Source organism: Copadichromis virginalis, linkage group LG22, assembly GCF_057382275.1.
Source record: "Copadichromis virginalis isolate Kocher_CV1m ecotype Utaka linkage group LG22, C_Virginalis_male_GT1.1, whole genome shotgun sequence".
Classification (NCBI taxonomy): Eukaryota; Metazoa; Chordata; class Actinopteri; order Cichliformes; family Cichlidae; genus Copadichromis; species Copadichromis virginalis.
The window spans coordinates 17,059,823-17,086,988 of NC_140638.1; the positions used below are offsets into that span (position 1 = coordinate 17,059,823).

The following is a 27,166-nucleotide window of genomic DNA, read 5'->3' on the forward strand; positions in this document are numbered from 1 at the left end:
TTCTAAGACTTTAAGTTAGAAAGAAATACAAACGTTTTCTGTTAGTGTTCTGCAAAGTCAAAAAGATATTTATGCAATAATTGTGATTTTTCTTTCACTTCTGATTTAAACTGTGGACTTAAAGCCCTGACTGGGTCTGTATTAGTGTTTGAATGTATAAAAAGAATGAATGGATGACAAAAAGAGATCGGCTGCAGGCTCAGGAGAAGGAAAATAAACATCAGAAACATCCGAAAGAAGGCAAAGCCAGGGATAGGATACCGTAAAAGAGCGAGATGATGGAAGTGGAGGAAGCTTCTAAGATGGGGATGAAAAGACAAGTTTAAAAAGAGAGAGTAGGTTGGACAAGAAGAAGAGGGAGGAAATGAAAAGAGAGCTATGTCAAGAAGGATACAAGCGAAAGACGTGACAAGTACCAAATCTCAAATCTTACGTCAGGCAACACTTTCCCCTCCTGTATTATATAACTTTTGACTTCTTGGAGTAAGTTCTCTGAGTGTGGACTCAAAGCTATAACCGCCGCTCAGGAAAAAAGTAAGAGGAACCATTAGAGCTGGGCGATAGAACGATAACGATATGTATCGCGATATAACTTTTACTCGATAGAGAAATTAAGCTATCGCGATAGACCTCGCCGCTCTTGTCCTCAAAAAAAAAAAAAAAAAAAAAAAAAAAGGTCAGCCAATCCAAATTAAGTAGCGCAGAGCCGAACCAATCACAGCCGCAGCGTCACGTCGCGTGACTTGTTATGTACAGCACAAGTGCCAAGCCGCACGTGTGTTTGTTTGGGAAGCAGCCAGCGGGTAATGGAGCCAGCGCGTAATGGAGGAAATGAGTGTGCCGACTAGAAAAATCAACCGAGCGTGACCGAAGAGAAAACAGATGATGGTTCCAACGCCGGAGAGATTGTCGAACGGAAGAGCCAAAGAAGTTCCGTAGTGTGAAGGTATTTCGGCTATTTCAAGTCTGACAAAAATAGAGTAGCGTGCACTGTAAATTGTGCCGAAAGCAAGTCTGGAAATACAATAAACTGGAGCATGCGTCACACTGCGCCACGTTATTGTTTCGGTGAAATTAATTTCTACAATACTGTTACTGTTAATTCTACTCTCTGCAGTGTTTAAATGCTTACATATACACACAGTTACTGTCCCTCCACACATACGACTCGGTTCTGCTTCTGTGCCCCAGCTTTGTTTACTTTTTCCCACCGAGGCTTCTAGACTTCTGATTGGCCAACATTTCTGCACGGTTAGGAATCTAGCGCCACCTGCTGCTTTGGCATGTTCATAGCAGCGTTTTCCTTCATTTCTGCCTTTATGTGTGGACGGGATTATTTTTTAAAACGAAAACGGAAAATCTCCGTTTTCAAAAATACCCGTGTACGTGTGGACGTAGCCTCAGTCTCTGACTGGAAGCGCTAATTCGTCATTCGGCTTTTGTCAGACTAAAGTAACTGTTAAAACTGTTTGAAAAGCTAAGCTATACAACAAGGAGAGATTGAGAATTTCCTTTTAGTTCTCAGTTTATTTGATATTGACAAAAGTTAGTCAGTTTTGTCTGTTCTTCTGTAAAACAAACTAAGATTTATTTTTAGAATTAATATTTTGTTTCTAAGTGGAATTGACAATTTAGTCTGTTTCGTTTGTCCTATTTTGAAACTTAAACGCTTTAGCGGCTGCCTTTTGTGTAGTTTGCAATATTTGCCTTTATTTATCTGAAAAAGTCTCATGTTCCTTAAGTACATCTACCCTGTTGAACTTATTATGGGAAATAAATATTTAACATTTCACTACATATCGTACTGTGTATGACTGTGTACGTGACAAATAAAAAAAAAAATTTGAATTTGAATTTTAAATAAAAACAAGCTGCTGATTATTTCACATTTTACTTGTGAGCAACGGCACATTTAAATCTTACAAATATAGTTATTTGGCTTATATCGTGATAGATATCGTTATCGCCTGAAATGAAAAAAACATATCGTGATATGAAAAAATCTCATATCGCCCAGCTCTAGGAACCATTGAAGGAGCACAAGAGAGAAAGAGAAGTCTTTGAAAGATGGTCAGCTTTTGTGGGGTACGACATCAAAGAGCAGCTGGGGGCGAGAGAGACGGTTAGAGATGTGCTGTGTGGGTGGACGAGTCGCAGCATGGACAGATGAAAAAGATTAACTGGCTTCAACGCACATCCTCAAAGACAGGGCGAAGGCTGCATGAGTGTACGTGAGCGCAAGTGTTCCTATAAAAACCCGAAAGATAAACTGTGGCATAATATCGGATATTAAGAGATTGCTGCAATTCACATTTAAATGTAAATGTATTTATACAGCTTCAAATCGCAACAAGGGTTGCCTCAAGGCACATATTATACTATAAGGTAAAGACTCTACAATAATATAGAGGAAACCCCAACAATCAATAATCAATGTTAATGAGAGATTCAAGTATGTTTGTATTTAACTGTGGCAGAGTAGAAAAGAAAAGAAGTAAACAAATGTCCCAAAAAAGGACAATTTAACCACTAAAAAAATGTAAAAACTAAAAAAAGACCACCAACATGTCATCTCGGGGTCTGCAGGTAACTATTAGCGTCAAATTGCACATGACTGATCGGAAAGAGATAAAAGAAAAAAGAGAACTTTAGTGGAAGGGGAAAAACATCAGAGCCAAACATCTGCCTATTAATGAATGAAGATATGAAGATAACATAAAGTCACCTTTACCAAAGTTCAAGTTAACCCACAGTTGAATATTTCTGCACAGGATAACGATCTAATGCACAGGAGCAAATCTACCAAGCACTGGTGGCAAAAGAAGAAATGAAGGCTTAAGGAAAGGCTTCGTCAAAGCCCAGACATCAATCCGACTGAAATGAGGTGGAAGGCTTTAAAATAGACAGTACATAAAGAAAACCTACAAACACCTAGCAACTGAAGGATACTAGATTAGTCACATACTAGATTTAGGTGTGCTGGTACCTCGGTCCCACCTGGAAAATGCCAAAGGACCGAGTAACTTTTCATTTACATGTTTGTGTGCATGAATGAGATAAATCAAACTTTGACAACCTCATGCAAACAGAGCTCTGTAAAGATCGTGAAACCACATGTGAACATTTTGAGAAATTATTAAATCACATTATTACAAACATTAAAACAATGTATGCAAAGGGGAAACAAATATCCTAGCTGTGTGAGAAGGTAAACACAAATAAACTTTAATCAGCACATTAAATTTAAGACCATAAATGGACTGCTACTTACTACCACTACTCGCACTTTTCTGCTGCTAAAGAGCGAACACTCAAAGTGATTTTAAACTGTAAGTCGCATTTACTCATTCGCACACATTCACACAGCAGTGTAATTTTTTATTCCTTCGAGCACTTTTTACCTCTCAAGCACCCACTCGCACATCAGTAAACACATCAGGGTCAGTGTCTTGGGAAAGACTGAAGGAACGGGGAACCTTTCGATTAGCAAATGACCTGCTCTACCTCTATCTTGTTTGTTTAATTCCTTTGCAAAAAAAGGCGAACACATCACAGTTTCATGGTGAGGTTACGTGCTAGAGCAGTGAATTTTAAGAATCTTGTTGTTAGTCAGAGGAGACTTCATGCTAAGCTAACCAGCAGCTAAAGTTTGTAAGATAAGACGATGCTATTGCTTAGCAAGAAAGCAAATAAGCTAGTTTCTCAAAATTGTAAAAACACCCCTGTACGTGATAAACTGATTAAGGAAACGTGTGATTGCGATACTGGACTCCTGAATCTGCGATGTCTGTTAAATGTTTCAGATTTTTTCCCTCACCTGTGTACGGTGTTCACCAACGGAGAACTGAACCACAGCAAAGTTGGGCGAGGTGTGGCTCCCCTCAATGCGCTCCACTGTGGACGAGTCTATCTTCAACTCGCTGCTGATCTCAGCACTCTGGATGAAGTCCTCTGTCTTCAGATCCTCCACACGTTTCAGCTCGCCATCAGCCAACTGGATGATGGAACCTTTGATGAAATATGGGGGGAGCGAGGGAGGCAGCACCGTACTAGAGGGGGGATGTGCGGCGGAGGTCGCCACCAGCCCTGGTGGAGCAGGAACAATGGGGAGATGAAGCTGGGCTTGGACCACTGCACCTGGGGCATCCTGGTGAAATGAGCCAGTGTGGGTCTCCAGAGTTTCTCCTTTGGGGGCGGTGGCGGCAATGTACGTATGTGGGAGTGTAGTAGGAAAAGGTGCAGCTTGGGTAGATGATGTAACATGGGAGGTTACAGGCTCCAATGTTGTGACTCCACCTCCACTGACAGGGATGATGACCGGTTGGGGGCCTGGAATGAGTAAGTGTTGCTGTAGGCTGGTGTGGTAGCTGCTACCACTGCCTCCTGCAATATAGCCGATAATAGGTTGCTGAGGGTAGATACTGGTGGAAGAGAGCCCCATTGAGAGTGGCTCTGTGGCGTTGTGGGTGGTCTGGATGACGGTCTGGGGTGGCAGTGTGCTGACAGCAGCTTTCAGGCTGTCTACACTTAGTGGGGGTGGAAATGTGAAAGAGGAGGTGGTGCTGGATAAGGATGGAGCACGACTGACAGGCTTGCCCATGATGTTGCCACTTTTCTCCAGGTGTGCAGGGGCTGAAGTTGTCACCTTCTCAGGGCTGGCTCTGGGTGGTACCAGCTGGTGGTCCCCATGGCTGTTGGGCATTAACATGACAGAGGTTCTCAGCCCTGATGGATCATGCGGAGAGTAGTCTGTTGGCAGAACCATCTGTCGAGCCTCATAGGAAGACAAAGAGGATGTGGCATCCCGTGATTTGCTCCCTGACTTGGAGATGTTAGACTCGAGTGGCGCGGCATACCGCCGGCCCCTTTCCAGCTCTCCATTGTGGAGCTCTCTGGGTCTCTGAGAGCCACCTTGCTCTTTTCTGGTGGGTCCATCCGTATACTGCACCACCACCTGAGACATGCTGTGTCCCAAAGTATGGTGAGGGTACATTGAGTGGGGCGAAAGGTGAGTGCCTCCTTGGTGATGGGATGATGGCACAGTCCGTGGGGATGTTGATATTTGAACATGGTGAGGGACAGGGTCTGTAGAAGGAGGAGGCATGGAGGTACGTCCTGTGGATGCTCGCTGCTGGTCCTGCTTGGAGGCCTGTGAAGGAGCAGAGGCCGTCTCTGTGTGTGAGGGTCTCTGTGCAGCCGAGGAAGAGGAGGACAGGGGGGGAGGAGGTGGAGGAGGAAGCAATTGAGAGGGGATGTAACTGTATGGGGCAGTGTAAGGTGAGGCTATAAACTGCATATTGTGAGGCAGATGGGTGTAATGGACAGCTCCTCCAACTGTGGTCTGTGGCAGGTGGGATGTGTACACTGTAGGAAGAGATGAGACCACCCTCAGTGAGGAGGCAGAGGTCAAAGAGTCTGATATGGAGGAGGGAGATTTATACTGCGATCCGTCAGAGTGACTGGAGCTACGGTGCGCACCCACACTGCTCTCGTTCCCACCAGCCACACTGGCGAGCCAGGTCATGTTTTCTGAGCGCTGGCTCTCAGTGGCAGGTGGCATGATAGGTGAGCGATTTTCAGATGGTAGCGTGCTAGAGAGGATTTCCCTCTTCTTTGGGGGCAGACATTCATTACTGCGCTCCTGGTTGGACTTCATGCTGATTTCACCTCACGCCCCTCAACTATACTTGCGTTATCCTTCCTCGAGTTTTGGACTACAGCTTTCTTTTTTTCCCTTGTTTTGCTTCCTCGTTCTTTCACTTTCGTTGTCGCTTTTGTTCGCTTTCTCACTTTTTGATGTCCGGTCCTTTATTTCACATTAATTAGCCACAAAATGAAACTTCCCCAATCTTGTCTCTTTTCCCTCTCTATCCACTTCACCCAAGGCCTTTTCTTGACAAAAAAAAATCCAGGCCCTAACAAGCAGGTGAGGAAGGATTAAAGATGGGGATGACGATATGGAGGGTTGGTTAAAAGGGGAGGGGGAAGGGCGGTCCGTTCCGTCCGGGGATCTTTAGCGACTGATGGGTGAGCTCAGCGTGGAGGTGGAGAGCGTCACAACGTCAAACCTGCCGCTGTCGCAGAGGACGATGGGGGGCCGAGTGCGTCGCACTTCATGAGGAATCATCTCCTTGTGAAAGAAAGTCTGCCCGCACGCAGCACAATCCTGTGGAAGAGAGAGGAAAAAATAGATGGTTAGACAAGGTGTGGCTCGTTAACTGATGAATAGGAGAATACTTTATAATTCTTATTCTGTGCTTTTTTTTCAGCAAGACTGCAACTATAATGACAGAGCCATTTTCAAAATCCCTTCTAGTGAATGCAGCGCATCTACAGACCTATAAAGACAGACAGGTTAATAATGTGTCTGAGCAAAACAACTTCTGCAACAACAAATTTAACAATGGAACAACACTTTAGCACCAACAAATCCATAAAAGGACAACGTTTTGAACTACGAAGAATAAGCCAGCAGGACATTCGGGAGGTCAAGTAACAGCTCTAAAAAGGTGACAAAGATGAGAATTAGGAGGCTAACAAATACAAAAAGCCCACTGCAACAAGCGTGACCTGTAGATTGTGTGGATATGGAGGTGTTTTATGTAACAATGTGAATAACAGCAACACAGGTCAGTCATGGGTAACTGCAATTTCAAGAAAAGAGACCCTGCTAATATAAAAATGACCACTCCAAGCAACAATAACCAGGCACTTTCAGTAAATGACTAATAATAAGAGTTTGATTACAAGCCTGTGTGTATACCATAAATGAGTGTACCACATGTGTGTGCCTGTGCGTGCCATCTGTTTGCGAGCATCCCCTACTGTGAAAGATGGGAAGCTCAGTGTGAAACTCATAAATAATGTAGAGGAATTTCAAGCACATACATCCCCAACACACACACACACACACACACACACACACACACACACACACACACACACACACACACACAACACCGAGCATGAACCGCTTGCTTACTCAAACACTGACACCTGTGTATATTCAATTATGCTGACACGTGTTTTTTTTCTTGAAGCACAGCACAACTTCACATACAGACACACACACAGACATGCACACGCACAGGTAGCTCACATATCGTTCACTAACACACTGCTGCACGGCTCACCAATTTATTTGTTCTTTGTAGAGTCAGTGAGTTTGTACCGTCCTTGGTTTCTGTGACCGCCTGCACAGTTACACATTTAGAAAACCGTCCATTTCTGCAGTAAAACAGCAAATTATATCAACGCCTAAGTGATGCTACAGACTGAAAAAAGCCTTGTGATGGACTGAGAGTCTGTCCGGAGCGTAGCCTGTCTTTGGCCCTATGACAGTTGGGACAGGTTGTGGCACCAAACAATCCCCTAACTGGAAATGCAGTTAAGAAAATGGATGGACTTGACAAAATAAAAGTAAAGGTTTTCACTATTTTTGCCCAATAAGGAACCAGATGATTAACATCTGAAAATACTTTTCTTTTTCTAAAAGCGTCTTTAATGAAGAAGATGGATGGAAGATGTGGACCATCCATCCATTCACTAAAACGTGTCAAACGGGACTGAGGAAACTGATTAAAAACAGGTTACAGCCGCATTTATTTAGCTGGTTTGGCAATATCATCAAATAAAATACAATACTGCATTAAATTTTAACAGTTAGTGGTTCTCAATTTGAGTCCTACTCTAAAGTTGCTAAAAAAAAACCCCAAAAATGTAGTTTTTCAACCAAACTTTGGAGGCTTCCACTGCCTTCTTAGCTAATTCCCCCACACACAGTATGTGTGTAAATGTGTGTTCTCTAGAGCGAGGGACATCATGCAGCTCAAGCAGATTCCTGTAATTTAAGACGTGTTGTAATGCTACTACAACACAGCTGCAGAAACAGGCGTAGGAGTAGGAGTAGAAGTACGACACAGGAAATCATTCCTGCCTGTGGCCATCTCCCTGTACAACGCATCCACTTAACACACTGTTTGCTGCTACAACTACACATGTTTCTTTTCCAAATATTTATTTATAAGTGACTTATGTATGTATGTATGTATGTATGTATGTATGTATGTATGTATGTATATGTATATATTGTACTATTCTTAGTTAGCGTATTGTCTGTCTTGTCTTAATGTTGGTTTAAAATGGAGCACTGTAACAAAAAATAATTTCCCCCAGGGATCAATAAAGTATTCTGATTCTGATTCTGATTCTGATTAAACACACATGCATATTCACATTCGCACGGAGCACACAGCAGCCTTTGTTTCATGGTACACAGCGCACACTCGCTTATTCAAGTATATACTTTATCTGTTTAATCGAGCCGGCATGATTCAGATGTGTGCTGAGAGGGAATGTTGATCGCTGAGCTTTTAGCCCTGAGATGCACTCTCTGTATCTCCCTCTTTGTCTCCTCTCTGTCACTCCACCTCCACTTGACTCTCTTGCCTCAGCCTGTCCACCTCTCCTACTACATAACCATTCTCAATTATCATTCTTCCATTTAATGGTTTTATGCTCCCTATTTTCTACATTAGTATTCACTTGTACACTCTTGGAATCCTTTTGCAACAAATCTTTGACATGTCTCTTCAGCAAACCTAACCTCAGTCACGCTGTTTAGTCACAAAATACAAAAACAGAGACAATAATGCACATCAATCCAATAGCTGACCTCACCTCAGTCTTAAAGAGTTTGTATACACCGTGCAATACTATTTTTATTTATCTTATTTTACTGTTCATGTGTAATAGTCAGTTGCCCTATAATCTTAACCTCATTCTGTCTTTATTGTGATGTTTTTGGTGGTTTTTCTTCCCTTCTGTACTCATAACTTCATTCAGCAATGCATCTGTGATGTACTGACTGACTGACAATAAAGGAATCCGAATCTACTACGTAAAAACAACTCAACAAGCTCTTGCTCAACTTAAGACTCTAAGGTAAAGGGAACGTTATATGCCTGAGTGTTCAAAGATGAGAGACATTTCATATCAGCTGTCACCTCAAACACGGACAATGTCGGTACATGCAGCTCAGATCTGCTCATGCTGCTGTCTGTGGCAGCATCAATTTGTCACAACTGATTCAGACACATGAAAATGGTTGTACTCCAAGAGAAATCTTATATGTGCAACATAAAATAATAGTTAACCTTAGACAAAAATCAGGTAAACAAGTCATGACAACAATAGCATAGCAGCTACTGAACAACTTCTGCTGGAAAAGTGTACTATCATGTCACATTAAAGGTAATGTGGGAAATTATAAAGCATTTAAATATACAAATATAACTAGAAATCACAGCTGTGCTGCGGGAGCAGAGACACCAATGCTAACTTCATAATCCTCCCGGTTGCTTCCATTTTATCCTGCAGTGTTACTAAGAGCCAGAAAGAAGTGTTCATAGTGGAAAAGAGAAAGAAAAAGAACTCAAAGTAGAACAAAAGAGTAATTCCCACTGTAAATCCCCTTCTCGCATCCACTGTGGGAAACTTTGGTATCTTAAAGAAAGAAAAAAGAAAACAGCATGGCTACAACAACAGTTAATGAGGGAAGAGACCGAGGAAGGTCGAGAAAGGGATAAACAGAGGCAGGGAGGTGAGAAAGACTGGAGAGCAGAGGGTATGAGAGTGAGGAAAAGCTTAAGATGCATGGGAGACGTGGAGAGGGATCGAGAGAGCAGGCTCAGCTGACCTACATTGCACAAAGAGAGGACTGCTTCACTGAAAGTGACACTCAAACACACATTCGCTGAAAAGCTAAGTCACCTGAATCTTGCTGAGCTTGCAGTGTGTACGTGCAGGACTGTGCGCTGTGGTGTGGGTGTGTGTAGATATCAGATGACCTGTAACCCAAGCTGCCTGTCCTCCATGTGCTTGAGCCTTTTTTTTCTCTATACACACACTCACAAACACGCTTCTCCACCTTACCAAAACCTGTGTGCAGGTCAGCAAATACTGGCATTTTTCACTCACTGCAGGTTCATATATGCCACCTTTCTCTCACAGTTGCTACTTCAGAGGACACAGTACTCATGAACATTAATCTCCTGGAGACTTACCCTCACCTTAAAAGGCAATCTATAATTTATAAACACTTTATGTTTTACTCTCACAGTAATGGAGTGCATTGTGGTTATGGTGCCACAACAGAAGTCATAAGGCCACCCACAACTATGACTGTTTAATACAACAATTACAAAATATTTACTTAAACACTGGACTGGACTGTCATACTGTATCTCTAACAAATCGATATCCTTCCAAACTATCGCTGAAAAACTGGCATATTAAATACAAAAAAAGTCTCTTTTTAGCATTAAAGTTGAGCTGTTGTCTTTAACTTAGTGGCATATATAGTACCGGTACACTGAAAAAGCTGCCAATTTTCATCTACACATACTACATTGCTTCACTGTGGGTGGATGCCCAAACTAGAAAATCTGACATATGCTTTATGACTTCCATTTCCCCCCTTTTTGTTGCTTACTTGGATTTTTCCACCACACATGTATGTCAAAGACCCCAAAATGCAGGGCTTTAAGAACTCTGAAAGGTTCTAGTTCCTGCAATGCAGACATCAACAGAGATGACTTATTTTTAAGAGTTATAACAGCTATGAAAAAGTTCCAGTGGCCAGAATCCACCTAAAAAAAAAGAGAAAGAAAAATCTGCAGCTACAAAAAGAACAAGGAGTCCTGTGACAGACTGCATGGTCCCCACAGAGCACTGATCTCAGCATTACAAAGTCAGTCCTGGATTACACAAAGAGATGGGAAAACAATGAAACAACTCAAATTCATAGAAGAACTTCTGGAGAGTCTCTCAGTTGTTTTGGAGGACCTAACCCTACAATGACAAATTATATGCAAAACTATGTACAAACTGATGAGGAAGTTCTTTAAAAATCTACAAATAGAGTGAATGATAATTTTAAAAGCTGCTCACTCAAATCTTTGCATGCATCTGTCAAACAGGCCTCTATAATATACTAAATATGTTGAATGCTGATGTTATCTTTCCAATACATCCATTATTACAGTTTCTAGTTGTAGTTGTCACTTTCGATCTGTAACTGCTTTCAAGTTGGGAAAATTCCCATGTTTGTTGAGTTCTAAAACCACTGGATCCCTTATCAAACATTTACATTCTCTATTTGGTGAGTTATATCAAACATCTGCAGAATGCAGTTCGCTAATGACCCAAATATATGATCTTGTTAAATAACAGTGACTTGTAGTGACTACAGAATAAACACAATCCAATTAAACTCCCATCAAAGCAAGAAAAACCCATTATACTTTGCATCTCTACCCAAGAGCACTGTAATAAGCATATTGGCTTATTAAGTCAACATACAGCAGACACGTTGTGGACATCTAGACACAGAAATTCTGGTGAGGCTCCACGATCAGTGTTTGCTACAGTGCATCTGTTTGCATTACAATTTTTGAAAACATTCCAATTTATCATTAAATTTCAGAATATGATGTATGACATACAAAAAAATGAAACTTTGTGTCGATCTGGAAACAAGTCAATATGCAAAGGAATAAAAACAAATATATCAGTAGTGTATAAACTGAGCACTGGTAAACAAGCAAAACTAAACTACAAATGATCTTCCAAAAAAGTTGAGATGCTGTTTAAATAATGAATTTGAAGCCAGAAGCAAGTTTGAAAAGGGTTAGTGGAGGAGTAAAAAGACAAAAAAAAAAAAAGCATAATATTAAAAAGCACCTAGAGCTATGGAAACAGGTCAATTACATAAAACATCCAGAGAACCTGACATTCAGAGTTAAAGATGGGGGAGGTGTTTACCCACTCTGGAAAGGTGTCAAATATTTCAGCAATTTAAAAAAATTATGTCTTTTAATTTGACAATCATCCCTGAGAAATCTTTGCATGCAAGGGATGAGGCCAAAAGCACAAGATTCTGTAGTGGTATTTCCTGTCAGTTGTGAACCAGTCCTAGTCGACACATTTCATCGTCGTATCCACAAATGCCAGCTCAAGCTCTACCATAAAAAGAAAAAAATATTTATATAAACAAGATCCAGAAATGCGGCTGCACTTTCTGAGCAGCTGCGGTTTAGATGGTACAGCGGGCTGGCCACTAATCATACGCTCCTGCACAAGCCCAAGTGTCTTGGACAAGACACTGAGTCCCAAGATGCTGAAAATGGCAGGCCAGCATGGCATCTCTGCTTCTACAGAGTGAGTGAAATACAACGTATAGAACGATTAAAAGGTGACGAGATTTGCAGGATAAGGAGCCTAATGCAGTCTCAGGAGGCAGATTCATTTAAACAGAAAATGCACCTTTTATTAGGCGGTTAGAAAGTCCATGCAAAAATCCAACCGATGACCAAAAACTTGCAGACGGCACACAAGATAGGTAATAGACACTGTGACAAAGGACAACGGGAAGACATGATTATTTATACACACAGAGACACACTAAGGGGTAATCGGGGAAACAGGAAATGCCTGGGTAGCAAGACACAGCAGAAAACAATCAAGACAACAAGACAAGCAATGTCAAACTACACAAAACACAGAAGACATACAGCTATCTACAAAATGTAAAACAGGACAAAGGAGACTAACATACTAAAGTTTGACGTGGAAAGACATATGAGAGAAAGCTGGGACAACAACCTAAATAAAGAACTTTACAACTTTAACATCTTTTGGAAACTATAAGGAAAATGACCTCAGAGAAGAGGGGTGATCTGACTTGTTATCAGCACACAGTTCAAATAGGGAAGCATGGCAGGGGCCATTTGTGAAGAACCACTAATACTGAGAAATATTTGAGATTTCAAAGCAACACAGACTGCCATCCAGATGAAATATTTTTTAGGAAGATAATGCCAAACCACATTTTACACATATACCAACATACTGGCTCTATGGTAAGAGTGCTGCTTCTAAACAACTCCCTTTGGTTCACCCTTATGAAAGGAAATAGACAAAAGAGTAAACTGCTGCGCAGCTGAAATCCTATAAAGAATGGGTAAATATTACAGCAACTGGTTGCTAAACACTTATAGTATTGTTAAAAAAGGGTGATGCAACACAGTGGTGAATGTGACATTATCCTAACTTTTTCAAAATGTTCTTCAGACATCAAATGTTAAATGAGCAAGTGTTTTTCTAATAAACACATTTCTCATTTCAAGATATTTTTATGAAATAACGGTTTAAATGAATGCAAATCATCTCACTCGGGTTTTGTTTACATTTTACATGCTATTGCAACTTTTTTTATGCAAATGCTGCTGCACATAATGTATATGCCTTTCAGTGTGTGTGTGGGTGCATGATTGCCCAGTCATAATCATAATCATGATCAAAGGGATAAGTCCAACGTGATGTGTTATCTCACAGCTAAATATAGTTCAACTAGAAAGTAGAGTGTTGCTACAGGCTTATACTTCACTGTCTGTCTCTCCTTCTCTTATTTCTTGATCTAAGCTTCTCTGCAGTTTTGGTTGACGTAGTTTTGCATTCATCTGTGTGAGTGTGTGTTTGCAAGCACGGCGCTGCCTATGTGTGTGCGTGTGCGTGTGCACATTAGAAGAACCCTTGCCAGACTGGGAACTTTGACAAGGCTGCCACTTTATTCACTGTCATCCTCCGCTCGTAATTGCACACAAACAACAACAAACAACACACATATAGGAGTACGGACAGATAGTGAGAGAGTGATGGAGGATCTGCCAATGACAGATGGGCACAGAGTTAGAGAAGCTCAAGGGGGGCCGAGAAAGAGAGTAGCAAGGCGGAGAGAAACTGAGAAAGAGGGAGAGTGGTTAAGAGTTACACAAACAAAGGGAGATAGAGATGGAGAGAAATAAATGACTGTGAGAAAGAGAGAGAGTCTTGTTCAGAAAACAAACACTTAGGCAGTGTTGCATGACTTGCACTTTCTCACCCCTCGGCAGCCCTGAGCTTGGTTGGATGGTTGGGTGGATGGAGGCTGGGGTAGGGAGGAGGGAGAGGGGGCAGACACACAGACGGGCAGGCAGGGAGAGCCAATGGAAGGAGAAGAATGAGAAAAATGTGAGAAGAGAAGAGAAGAGAAGAGAAGAGAAGAGAAGAGAAGAGAAGAGAAGAGAAGAGAAGAGAAGAGAAGAGAAGAGAAGAGCTTCAGGAGAACGGACGAATGCAAGAAACAAGCAACGACGTTTGTAGGGTAAACTAGGGCAGTACGCATTTACAAAAGGCATACTGTGAGACAACACCACAAGCATTTGAGACACACACAGGCTGACTCTGCTGCTCCCATACACACTTCATTCAGAGCGAGCGCAAAACTGTGTGAAGTGTACTTACCAGGGTAGCAGGAGTAGCCCACTTCTGCAGCATGCTTTCTCTCCCCCTCTCATTCCTTTGCTCCCTTAACTGCTCCCTTCTCCTGCTCTGCTGTGTCCCTTGTAAAGCACCCCGAGTCTCTCTCTCCCTCTCTCACGCTCTCTCTCTCTCAGGCGGTAAATCCCAAGCAGTGTACTTGTGCTACAAACTGCTATCTGCCTTTCTCCCCCCCCCTCCCCCCAAACAGACACCACAGACACACACACACAGAGCCAGCAACCTTCTACTAAATCTGGCAGGCAGGAAGCTCCCTCACTACCACTGAAATACAGCACTCAGGTGATCTCTCTCACACACACACACACACACTCGCACAAACGTACACACAAAACTGGTAGCACACACTAGCACACGCCCACAGGGAGGGAGTCCCGCATGCAGAGCTCCAACGTGTATTATGCAAGGGGCTGAATGCGAGCCAGAGCTCTCACACTGTCTGCCCCACACACACACACACACACACACACACACACACACACACACACACACACGCAAGCACACACAGGGCCCCTCCCACAGTTCGCTCGTCCAACTTCATCAGGTATTCATTCAAAAAACACACACATGCCAGCTGGCTGCACGCCCAGAGACCGCTTACAAGCAGAGAAAGAGAACGAAAGGGAGGGAGAGGGAGAGAGAGAGGCTGGGTGGGAGGGTGTTACAGTGAGAAGGGCAGAGAGGGGACTGTGGGAGAGATAAAGGCGGAGGGAGGGAGAAAGTGAGTAGTAGAGATTAGAGAGAGGGAGGCAGACAGAAACAGAGTGAGCGCATGAAAGAGTGACACATGGAAAACTCGTCGAGACACACCGATAGACTTGCATATAAGGCTGATCTGATCTGATCTGATCACGGTGACGCCAGACATATTTGATATATGCTGGAGAGGAACCGAGGAAAGGTGTCTTGTTTATAAAGGTGTAAGGGTTTGTGAATTAAATCAAGGAGGCAAAAGGAAAATCAGAACCTCTTTTCGTCCCCCTTTTCAGATATAGTTGGTTTCATGCTCGGATTCGACAAGCCTGCATTTCCCAGTTTTGACCACTAGATGGTATGACTGATTACAATTGTAGAGGAGTCTATTTCCGTTAGTTAGCTGACCTAGTTAAAAGACCATTTGGAAGTAAATATAGATGAAATGTGCTCTTCAATGCTAAGAGATGTAGCACGCACAGAAGAGAAATGAGCACTCTCTTATAGGATGTTAACACACACACAAACACACGTGCGCACACATGCAATGACTAACTAACTTACGGAAAAATGATTCCCGAAAGATTTAGTTGGTCTAAACATGCACTAAAAAGACATCCTGTTTGTTTTAGTTGGCCTTCCTGTCAGCTTGATATCATTCCAGGGTTCCAATGTTCAACACTGGGTATTCATAGTTTCTGGCAGCAGGAGACATTTCAATATTTGCAATGAATGTGGTAACATATAAAACACAGAGTAAAATGCTCAATGTGAAGAGTTTTAAAAAGCAGGAATGTCACAGTTTATTTGTAGTCTTTTTATTTTATTTTTCATAGGGCATTCTTACCGATAAGCGATCATCTAGTACGGTTGGGCTTTCATTCATGTTGACAACACAGTTCGTGATTTGCTATGGCACTGAAAGTTGCGAAATTTCCTTCCTGTTTCAAAAATATTCCACCCATTTCTAAAGAAATTGAATATTGTGCATTTCTTTAGAAATGTTAAGATCGGGGAATTTGAAGGCAGTTTTGGAAATGTAACCAACACCACTGCATTTTATCATGATCCTTCATGATGCACTGCATATGCGCTATAAAATCGTAATATTACGTTGTTAACGAAGAGTCTTTTAACATCAAAATGAAGCTCAAAAGAATTAACTCAAAATATCTGATTGAGGAGGAAAAGCAAAGCAAAAAACTGCACAACTATGACTATTTTGTCCATTAAACATCCTGCCCTAACCCAAGAAATACAATATGATTAGTAAGCCTGTAGCCTTCTAACATAGAGATATTTCTCAGCAAGCTTGAATCATAATTCACTGTATGAAGAGTTCACTAGAAGAACAAGTCATTAGTTTTTCCATTTAAATCAAATACAATGCAAACTATGATAAAGTCTCAGTACATTAAAGTACATTTTAGTATTTTAACACGCTTTGCCGATCCGATCAGCTGTTCGTAACACTTCCCACATTGAAACAGACGTCAACGCGAACTGTCGCATGTCCACCATTTCCTGTCCAAAACCGGAAGTGACGTCATTTTCGCGGAAAATGTAGTTTTTTACTTGTAGGCCTTAAAAGCCTATACTGGTGTTTTTATAAGTCATGTTTGACTCTATACTTTTCTGAATAGTTTCTGGGATGCTTAGAACTCGAATTGCACTGCTGGAAATAGTTTGTTTTGATGCACCTGCTGTTTTCTTTGCAAATTTGCATCATAGGATTGTTCTTTGTTTTTCCTGCAGTATATAAAAATTGCTGTATCTCCAAAATAAAACTATGAAGACACTCAAAATAAATTTCCTGTTGTTGTAAACTATTTTTTTTTTGCAACTTTTTTGTATTTAAAGTTTTGAGGGATAAGCCCCTTAAATTTCCCCAAGTAGAAATATATGTAAAAAAAACAAACAAAAACGATTTTCAATTTTTTTGTAGTTTATTGCACTTTTTTGCAATTAATGTACTTACTATGGACTTAATGCATACATATTATTAAAATATGGGCTATAACAGTTGTATTGATGTATAGCAACTTGAAATGCTCCCAAAAATGCCACTACAACATGTAAAAAAAAATATATAAGCTCTGGCGGATTTGGTTCTATGGTAGGTCTTAAAGGGTTAAATAAATATCGTCAAATAATCGAGAGCTCAATTTCAGTGAAAATAATCGTGATTATCATTTTTGCCATAATCGAGCAGCCCTATTTGTGTGGGTTTGTTTACAAGTGAAAGCAGGATAAGACAAAGAGAGCGAGACAAAGTGGGAGTAGAGAATGAGCAGAAAGAAATTAGAAATTTTAGTTTCTTGCTTGGCGATCCGAAGTCTAGCCCTGCACGCCTCCCTCCTTTGATCAGGTGGACCGTCTCGCCTGAAGCCTTGGTGAAACTTTTCGCCAACTGCTGAATCTAAAGATAAATGATACCTGTTGTTTCAAATGTAGCCTGAAGCCCAACCAAGACAACTGATTCAGTTGGGTGTGACTGAAAATTGGAAACCAATACGCTTCCAAAACATCACTATTGCTCAATCTTGGCACGACTTGCCTTCCTCAAAACCCATTTCTCATTGTCCTTTAGCATAAAAGTGTCCTGTTGAATCCCTACAAATGTACATAACTGCTTCATGGTGAATGTGCTGTATGTGTATAACACGACATCATAATCATCGCACATCTCCAGCTTTAGAAAAACACACATTTTTTCTTTGATTGACAATAATTTGACATAATCTTTCCACTTTAAACAACAAGAAGCACTTTAATGCAGACCTGACTGACAAGCCACACTCCTTAGTGAGTTTGATTAGAAATGGCCAGAATGAAGGTTGAATCAAAACACACGCATTGAGCTTTTCAACAAGACTCACTCATAACATGACACCTCAGTCAATGATCTCCTCTCATCAAGAATCAATGAATTGTTAAGTGCACTGAAAAATTCACTGCAAAACCTGCCTTATTCTGTCTCAGCCTTCTGCCTTTCTGCAGAGCACAGTCTCAGTCACAGCCAGTCACTAAGGAAACTGATGAAAAGCTTCTATATATACACACACACCCATATACATATCACACACTGCTCTGCTCTCTCTCCCTGTCACACACACACTGAATCTCTGTGCCGCTCTCTCTCAGTCGCCCACGCAAACTTCACACACGCTGTGGTTATGACAACAGCAACCCCCGCCATCCTACGCTCTCTTTACCCATCTATCCCCTCCCGTCTCCGTCGGCAAAAGTCTCAGCTCCCTTGTTTATCCATGTCTTTCCATCTGTCTCTGGGCCTTTTGTGTGACTATGTGTGTGTATGTGTGCGCAAGCTGGTGAGAGAGCACGTGTAGAGCCATCTAATGGTCACACACTCATACACACAAACTGTGTCTGCCAGACAGACTTTATGAACTAATGTTCTGTCAGTAATCTATTATTCAGAACCTTTTGTAATCATTTCATAATTATGCTAATAGTGCCCTCTGAACTTTGGGGCATTTACACGGTCTGCAAATATCTTTCATTTTTCACCTTGCTCACAAACCCTCTGCCAGACTGTTAACTTGCTGGCAGTGTAGTGCGCTACTTCGGCCCAAGCCACATCCCATTCACAAACCTACTAATCCACACACACTATTAGATCCCTGCTAGTCACACACACAAAGAAGTATGCATGTGTGTGTTTGCAGGATTAGGGAGGGACTGGAATGGATGGGCAAATCACTGCTAAGCTCCTCTATTGCTGCATAATCCTACTGAGTACACACACACACACACACACAGGCACACATACACTCACGCAAACAATAGTAGTCATCGTTGACATTCAGACACACAAATATGCAGGCAAAAGTCCAACACACTTATTCAATAACAAATGCAGACATAAACACTCAGATATCTTTTCAAAGACAATATATAATCCTGTTCGGAGTATGTGTGTTGCAGTACAAAAGGGAGTAAAAGAGAAATGTGGGATGGGAGGTAGCTGGAGACAGAAAACATGAGTTGGGTTTTTTTCATCTTCTGTTAAAAAAAAAAAAAAAAGACCCCAACGAAGAGAGAAAAATGGAGATAAAAGTAAAAGACAGAAAAGAGGCGTAAAAAAGAGAGATAAATGTAATCCAAACACCATTATGCAATCTATTCATTCACTCTGCCCACACAACTAGAACCCTTTTGTCCATTCAACCACCTTCCCCAACCCTTCAAGAAATGCAATACATACAATTAGTAATCCTGTTTTAAATTCTAAATATGACTCAATTAGTGTTTAAGAACATCGAAATATTTCTCCACAAGCTTGAATCATAATTTATTGTGTAATGTAAAAGGGTTCACAAGAAGAACCAGTTATCCAGTGACTGTAGTTAATAAACAAAGAAGAAGAAAAAACAACAACCAGTAAGGTCACTGTAAATTACATACGCTGACCCCATGTGGTCCTATGGAGTTAGTGCAAGCATACAGCCCATTTGTATCTTAAGTCGGCCAAAGGAGTAAAAAAAGAAATACTGTACCCCTTACTTTACTTTACTTAGAGGTTTATATATTTAATCCCTGAGATGTCTGAATAAAAATATTGAATGAACATATCTATACATATCTATATATACATACATACATACATACATACATACAAACATACATACATATATATATATATATAAATATGTAGTATTTGTAGTTTTGGTAGTAAAACTAATGAAAATACAGTAAAAAAATCTAAGCCATCTAGTGGGCCAGATTGGACCTTTGGGCAGGCCAATTTTAGCTCATAGGTCAGATGTTTGGCACCCCTGCACTAAGCTAATGAAGCAACAAAAATTGTAAAAAACAAAAAACTTTTTCATATTCACATAATGAAGAAATGGTTTACTGAATCTGTGTGTTTGGGGGTTTTTTTGTTTGTTTTTTAAAGGTTTTTAAAGTTTACTCATGGTTGCTTCATTACTTTCCTTCACTACTTTTTGTTTTAGGCATTTTAAAAATGTTTGTCTTGCTGACTCATCTGACAAATCTTACTATAATACACATAATGAGTTTGTTTGCCCGTGAACTCCCGCTTCACAATCAGGAGTTGAACAACCAAAACATGCACCCAGGTTGAGTACCCAATGGGCATGCAGATTGCTAAAATGTACCTTCCTGACTTATGTGATATAGATAAGAACCAGGTTCTTATCTATATCACATAAGGCTAAAAGGTTTTTTAGCATTTATTCATCCAAAGCGCCTTATAAAGCATAGAATCATTTTAATTTCATAACAAAAACATAAAATTTATTATCACAAAACTTTAAATGAGCATGGTATTATGATGACAGTATTTTGCCTAGAAACCACCTAACAACACATCATGCACTAAGTACCATAGGCCTGTACTAGTACTTCTACTGGTATCAAACTCAAGATGAAAAGAATAAAAAATTTCCCATATTAAAATTTTCAGTCAGAACCACTATAGTTAAAGCTGATGCAGTAATTTGCCAATATGGCACTGTTTAGGGGGCATTCCCTCCCTTCTGTCCGCACACATTCAAATCATTAGGTGGGGAGAGCAACAGCAAATCAGTGGCAGGCGTGTTTTAGTCAGATACATCAGGTAAGCTTTGTACTTTGTAGAGCTGAAGTGGAGGTGGGTTGAGAAGTAGCTTGCAGGTGAACAGCACCTATAAAGAATTTTAGTAGCTCACCCTAAATAAGATTTTCCAATTGGATGGGAAGAAAGTTATGCTCTATAATTCTTTTATTATCTCCTACAATGTAACATATGTAGAGTGTGACTGACAGAGTTTTTCTTATTAAACCGATTTCCTTCCTTCCATCCCATTTTTTCATACAAAAAGTCAATTTGCGATGCCCATGTTTATCTGATGATTTGTTCATATAAGTGGGAGAAATGCGAAAAAGAAAAGAAAAAGAAAAAAAAATCAGACTCCGCTGACATGAGTAAGAGCTTTCAAAATCTGATGTCAGGCTGAGAACTATGCTGACAGGTGCATGTGCGCGAGTCTGAGGTGCTGCAGAGATCACAGCACTAAACAGAATGGCTGAGCAGACAAATATTAATACATAATGTGGCTGGAGTTGTTTGTCAGTGCACATACACTTTATTTTTTTCCCTCCTTGACAGAAAAAAAAAAGAAGAATTCACTCAGATTTTAGGATGGTCGCTGCATGTGTCGACATCTAGGACAGAGAACAATACTGCTGTGTTCGCTGAAGGTGAACTGCCCGCTGTAATGGACACAGACAGGCAGACTGGCACTAATTGGCATGAATGGGCATGGCAGCAGGCCTTTTGTGGATGAAGGAGAGGTGAGCGGCTGCTCAGCATGTGTCCTTGTCTATGAATAATGCGTTCCACCTTTTCAAAGGCACACGGACAAAAATGTCAGAGCGGCAGCGCCACTGCTTGAGCACACATTCATCAAAGTCCTCTGCTCTACACAAACACACATCCAACACTCCTGAGACTCAACAGGACACACGTGCAGCGCACACCAGAGCCAGTACAGTACTCAGCAATCATCCAAACAAACAAATTCCACAGGCAGACTCTCACAAACACAAAGGCTCCACGCTCCACAGGTGTCTGCATGCTGCCCAGCAGCATCCCTGCTTGTGAGGCTAAAATTTGTGTGATGAAAAGAATAGAGTTTAACGTAGCATACAAATCCATACATCCCTCCATTCATGTTACCCTGCACACTATGGAAAATAGCTGTGCTCTGTCCTCTCGGTCTCCCAGAAGGGAATAAGGTTTTCTGTGCTGGTAACAAAGGGATAATATTTTATTTTCCAAATCTGTGATCAACTGAAAATACTGCAACAGAAAATAAAGCTGCATTTTAAATGTTATATGTGCGTAGACAAATAAAGATGGAAACTTTCTCACTAAGACAGAAAGCATGCAGTTAGTGGGTAACTGTATTTCTACATTTTCCAAAGAAAAGACCTCACAGGACTGATTGATTTCATCACTGGACACACATAACAAAGAAGTGGAAGTCTTTACATGTGTAAACTCTAAAGGCTGCTTCAATTTCTGCCTATTTGTTGATAAGGAACTACGGCATTTCAAGATTTCTTAAATGCGACTGTGTGTTTAGGCAACACTTTCCACCAGCATCTTCAAAACACCACTACACTGAAGTTGTTCTGACGGGCTGTAGTGACCTTAAGCACCATGCCAACGTACTTTATGTGGTTTTTCTGGCCTTCAATTTGTTCCCCAGCTATATATGCAACGTCTTGGCTGATAATACGAGCCAAAGAATTACTTTGACTTTCTAGCTTACACTAGAAATACCATAACTGAAGTTTATGTTAGTGCTTCAATCTCATTTTTCCAACTTCGCCTGACCTGACAAAGCAATTTATATTTAGAGATTGTGGTAAAGAAAAAAGCTTCAAGTATGCACAAACAGTGAGTTGGATTTGGTTCACTCCAACATTCCCACTGCTTCAGACTTTGAAGCTAGAATGACAAAAAGGAAACAGACAGACTGACCACACAGGCTTGTCACTGCTCGCTTCACTTTCCCAACTAATCTGTCACTTTCTTTTAACATCATTATTCTCGGTTTGTTTTTATTCACACACACAAACACACACAAACTGAAAGACCAGCAAATTGTGTGCAGTTAGCAAAACAAGCTTATTTCTGTGCAATATGCTTCCGTATGCATGCAGCTGTCTCGTGTTTTAGAAAGACACACACCCTTGTTTTACTATCTTTATTGGGACTCCCCCTAACCCCAGTCTCACACGCACACTCAAACACTCACAAATTGCCTTCAGGATGGTCGTACGTGTCCTCCTGAGACACAACACCCTCTGACCATGACCCCATTTCAACACCAAACCCAATCTCTGCCTGGAACACCAGAGGGTTTGACTGCAGTTATGTAAGCCTTTGCAGTGGTAGAGAAACAGAGGGAAGGACAGAGAGAAGAGGGTAAAAAAAAAAGAAAAAAGAAAAAAAAAAGAGGGCAGGAGAGATGGACACCGGGACCAGGAGTGGGGGAGCGGGATTAAAGTACAAGTAAATGATGGCGAAGCAGAAAGAAGATAAGAGAGACGGTGAACGAGACAGTGATGTCACCTTGTACTTGCGCTGCAGTGAGACGGACAAAGAGAGCGAGTAACAGAGGTAGAGAGAAAGGGATGTTGAGAGATCTATTAGCTGATAGAAGCCATGCAGACAGCCTCCCACTCCTTAGGCAATTGATTCGAAGGATATTGTGCTGAATGCTGTCTGCGTGTGTGCGCAACTGAGTGACAGTGAAACTAGCTTTGAGCCTCGGGGCATAAAGTACTAGTACTAGAAAGCTACTGGCGTGTTTCTACAACTGAAATGTAAACCATCACATTTTAGGGTAAATTCTTAATGTTTCGTGAATGTAACGATTTGGATTTAGCACATAGTGATTATGGTTAAAATCTCCTTTGAGTAAGTTTTGGTGAATGCGACGTCCTTTTAAGTGGCAAAAACAAGTTTGCATGTCTGTGTGTGTTTCAAGAGGACAACATAATGGAATGCCTCGATTCGAGACTTGCCAAGAGCCCTTTTCCCATACGCCAGGGAGCCAAGACTTCCCCAACCAGCCAAGAATAGCACCGACACTCTCTCTCTCTGTCTCTCTGCTTTACTCTCTCTCACCCACACTCACGAGCACTCACACATTTTTACTGTTTGGATTTGACAAGAAGGGTGATAGTGTGAAGGAGGAAATAACAGCCGTGTGCACTTCAACACCGTTACAGAAAAAGAAGAAGAAGAGGGACATTTTCTAAATTCATATTTGTACTCTTCAACAAGCAGTGCAGTGAGACGTTTTTTAGGACACAATATGTTTTGATCAATATGACGCTAATAAATCTTCATTTATTTGAGTTTCAATTAACTCAAGGAAGGAGGGGGGGGGTTAGGGAGGCAGGAAGACAGAGACATACAAAAGCATAGAGAGGCAGTGAAACTGCCGTGCTGGCTGCTCCCTGTGGGGTAAATGGGTTTGCTGTTCTCTCTGTGGATGTGTACTTACAGTATATGTGATTTTTTTTTCTTTCTTATTTTTTTGAGGCAGCAGTAAACTGGTGGATAGAGATGTGGACCACAGTGCATTCCCTTACTGCCACTGCATCACAACAACAGGCAGGAACATGTTTTCTACTCCAAAAAAAGAAAAAGAAAAAGCAATGACATACTGTATAAGAACCAGCCTTACTGACAGTACAGCTCACTTTTTTTGTCTTCAAACCAGTGTTTAAGCATCTCTACTAGATGTGATTACCAAAGCTGGGCTTAAAAGGAGTTAAAATATTCTACTTTAAAACTTGTTTCTCTCCTTGTGACTCACTGGGAAAACAGCTTATAGTGAGCTGAGAGGCTATCCATCAAACAGAAGACCCGAGTTCAAATCCTTGACCTCACTGAAATGTCTGTGAGTGAGATAATCGGCAGCAGCTCCAAAGGTGCTATTCTGTAGCTGACCCTGCCATCTTACTTCCCTGCGGTAAAGGTAGGAAGCGAAACAGAATTTCCCCTTTGGGGATCGATATTACCACAAAAAGACAGCACTTTCGCAGTGAGTAATTCAGAGAAAATCAAAGCAGTTGTAGTCTGTGCTTTTCAAGAAATGTTGAGAACAGCAGCTCTATTTGTAGAGAAATATTAGATAGCAGATACTGAAAGAAAAACATTAGAAATACATATGCAATGCAAACAAAGCTGTAAACCAAACAATTCCTTCTCAAGCCGTACATTTACCTCACATATGAAAGGTGGTTTTTGGTGTGTTGTTTTTTACATGTAGAAGTCGCTGATTTGAACCTTGCTAAACACGCATCTGTGCAGCAGTTGGAATGTCAGGTTTATTGCAAAACTGGACTCTTAGTCAAAGAGAAAACACTGATCTGGAAAAGTCCTTGATGCCAGAACTAATAACATCAAATTAACCATGGCAGACTAACAGCTTTTAGGTTGAAATAACAATGTGATAGCAGTTTGTCAGTTGTGATTCAGCAGTAATGAGCCAACTACTGTGTCCTAGGTTGTCAAGCACAACCTGAGTTCTAGCAACTTAAAAACACGATACGCAGCGGGTCGCCGTGCACAGACGAAACTAGATTACATAGCAAAGAACAGAAGATGCTTTTTAAAAAATAATTTTCACCATGGTATCAATGCAAAGACAATTTTACCTCATTCAACACAACCCCTCCAGAGCCCCCAGGTGTGTCAGCAGGTGGTACAGCCCATGGAGAGGGTTCCAGACTATCCCAGAATGCAGTGTGTTGACTCAGGGACACAGCACTCCCTGGTGAATGAAAACAACAAACAAAGTTACTCAAAATTTATAGGGAAATATAGGGGGAAAGCGCATATGTTTATATAAATTCACATATATTCATATACGCTGTGTCAGCAATAGCAAGAATGGATCTGGACACACAGCTGAGGACAGACTGCATTGTTCCGTCAATAAAAATAATCACTGCTCTTCTTTGATTCAAGAAGAAAAACCGTGGTTCTGATTATTTTGCTACAAACAAGTAAATAAAAGTCCTACAATAAGACAAAAAACCCCACTTCTGTCATGATTATGTGGATGTTGATGAATTATGTGTGAATAGGTGGATTTTATGCTGCGATTGTTGCTGTGCATGAACATAAGTTAAAAATGATTTGTGATATTTGTTAGAGAAAAGGTGGGGGACATCTAGCACTTCCATATCTATGAGAAGCTTCAAGTGCTTCGCTGTTTTAAAAACTGCAGGTCATCATTATACACAGTGCATGTCATACTCGGGGAAGAAACTCCAGAGTATCTTTAAAGACATCAAATGTGCAACAAGCTGACTCGAGCAGACGCCCACGCACCAACATAAGAGACAGACTAGCTGATTGTCGACAGTGTGTACACACTCTGTGGGACTAATTAGGCAGGTTGTGCTGGAGTGACGGCTATGTTATGGGGATACAAGACACATGTTCCCTGCTGTTAGTCAGCGGCAGTATGTGTGTGTCTATGAATGTTTATGGGGTATATGTGGGATGCCAAACATCCTACTGACCTAGTTCTTATATGTCTGACAACAAGAAAAGAGGTGGGGAGGTGTGGGAGGGAAGTTTGTATGCAGCTGTCTTAGCTGTGGGAAAGTGTTTCATTGCAGCTCATAAGAAACCGAGATGGGATTACAGCATTTGGCTGGTTTTGTGATAGTAAAATATGTCATTCCATTCACACTTTTTAAGTTATGCATGATCACTCTGTGGGACGGAGAGAGGAAGAGAGAAAATAAATATCTGGTTAAAACTGATAGTGCCCAACAGAATCAGGCTTAAACATTTACACATGCGTTAAAGTGTCTGCACAAAGAAAGCAAGAGGGGTTCTGTGTATTACAGAGACTTGTAATGGGTTTATGTAAGGAGGAGAAAGAGGAAAAAATAGATGAGCACTGAGGCCATGGATTAGCAAACACTAACTGGCAAAGGAATTGATCACATGGTATAAAAAATACAAGGGAGAAAAGGGGGATGCAGGGAAGAAGCATTACACACAGAGAAAGAAAACCCAGCACCAGAGAGCCAAAAAATATGTTGAGAGACCAAAGAAAAAGTAGAGTACAGACAATCCAGAGGTGATGAAAAATAAAGACAGATGGAGAGAAAAGAGGGGACAGAGAGGTAAAGCAAGCAGGGAGGAAGAGGGAGACAACAGAGAGGCAGAGGAGAGAAACAGATGGTGGCAGAGAAGAGGCAGATAGAAACTCAATGGGATGACAACACTGGCATAGCCAGCGAGGCACAGCAGGGAGTATGAAAAGCTGAAAAATGTCAGCAGAAAGGGAGGAGGATGATAAGAAGTGAGGGCAAAGCAGGACAGACAGCGAGGGTTTTCATCTAACGCTGCACCAACTTTCAGGGAAAACAAAACAGACCTTCTCATCTTATCAACACAATTTATCAGCTTATAAGCTTCTCTTATTAAAAAACAAAAAACAAACCAACTAACTAACAATGCTTTATTTGCTCATTTCTCATATCTGTAAATTAGAATTATTGCGATAAAATAGACTTGTTA

The 27,166-nt window shown here is 41.1% G+C and overlaps 1 protein-coding gene across 4 annotated transcripts in view; it reads right to left on the reverse strand.

Moving 5' to 3' along the window:
* atxn1a (ataxin 1a) overlaps positions 1–27,166 on the reverse strand; it is a 118,572-nt gene that overhangs the window by 7,367 nt on the left and 84,039 nt on the right. For 3 of the 4 annotated variants that reach the window (XM_085447026.1, XM_085447027.1, XM_085447028.1), the window contains exons 3-4: positions 25,282–25,397; positions 3,818–6,166 (exon numbers count right to left, since the gene is read on the reverse strand). In XM_085447026.1, the coding sequence (XP_085303152.1) occupies positions 3,818–5,656 (1,839 nt within the window). In that variant the 5' untranslated portion in view covers positions 5,657–6,166; positions 25,282–25,397. Of the gene's footprint in view, positions 1–3,817; positions 6,167–14,343; positions 14,507–25,281; positions 25,398–27,166 lie in introns of those variants that run through there. The other variant, XM_085447029.1, reaches the window with a different exon arrangement.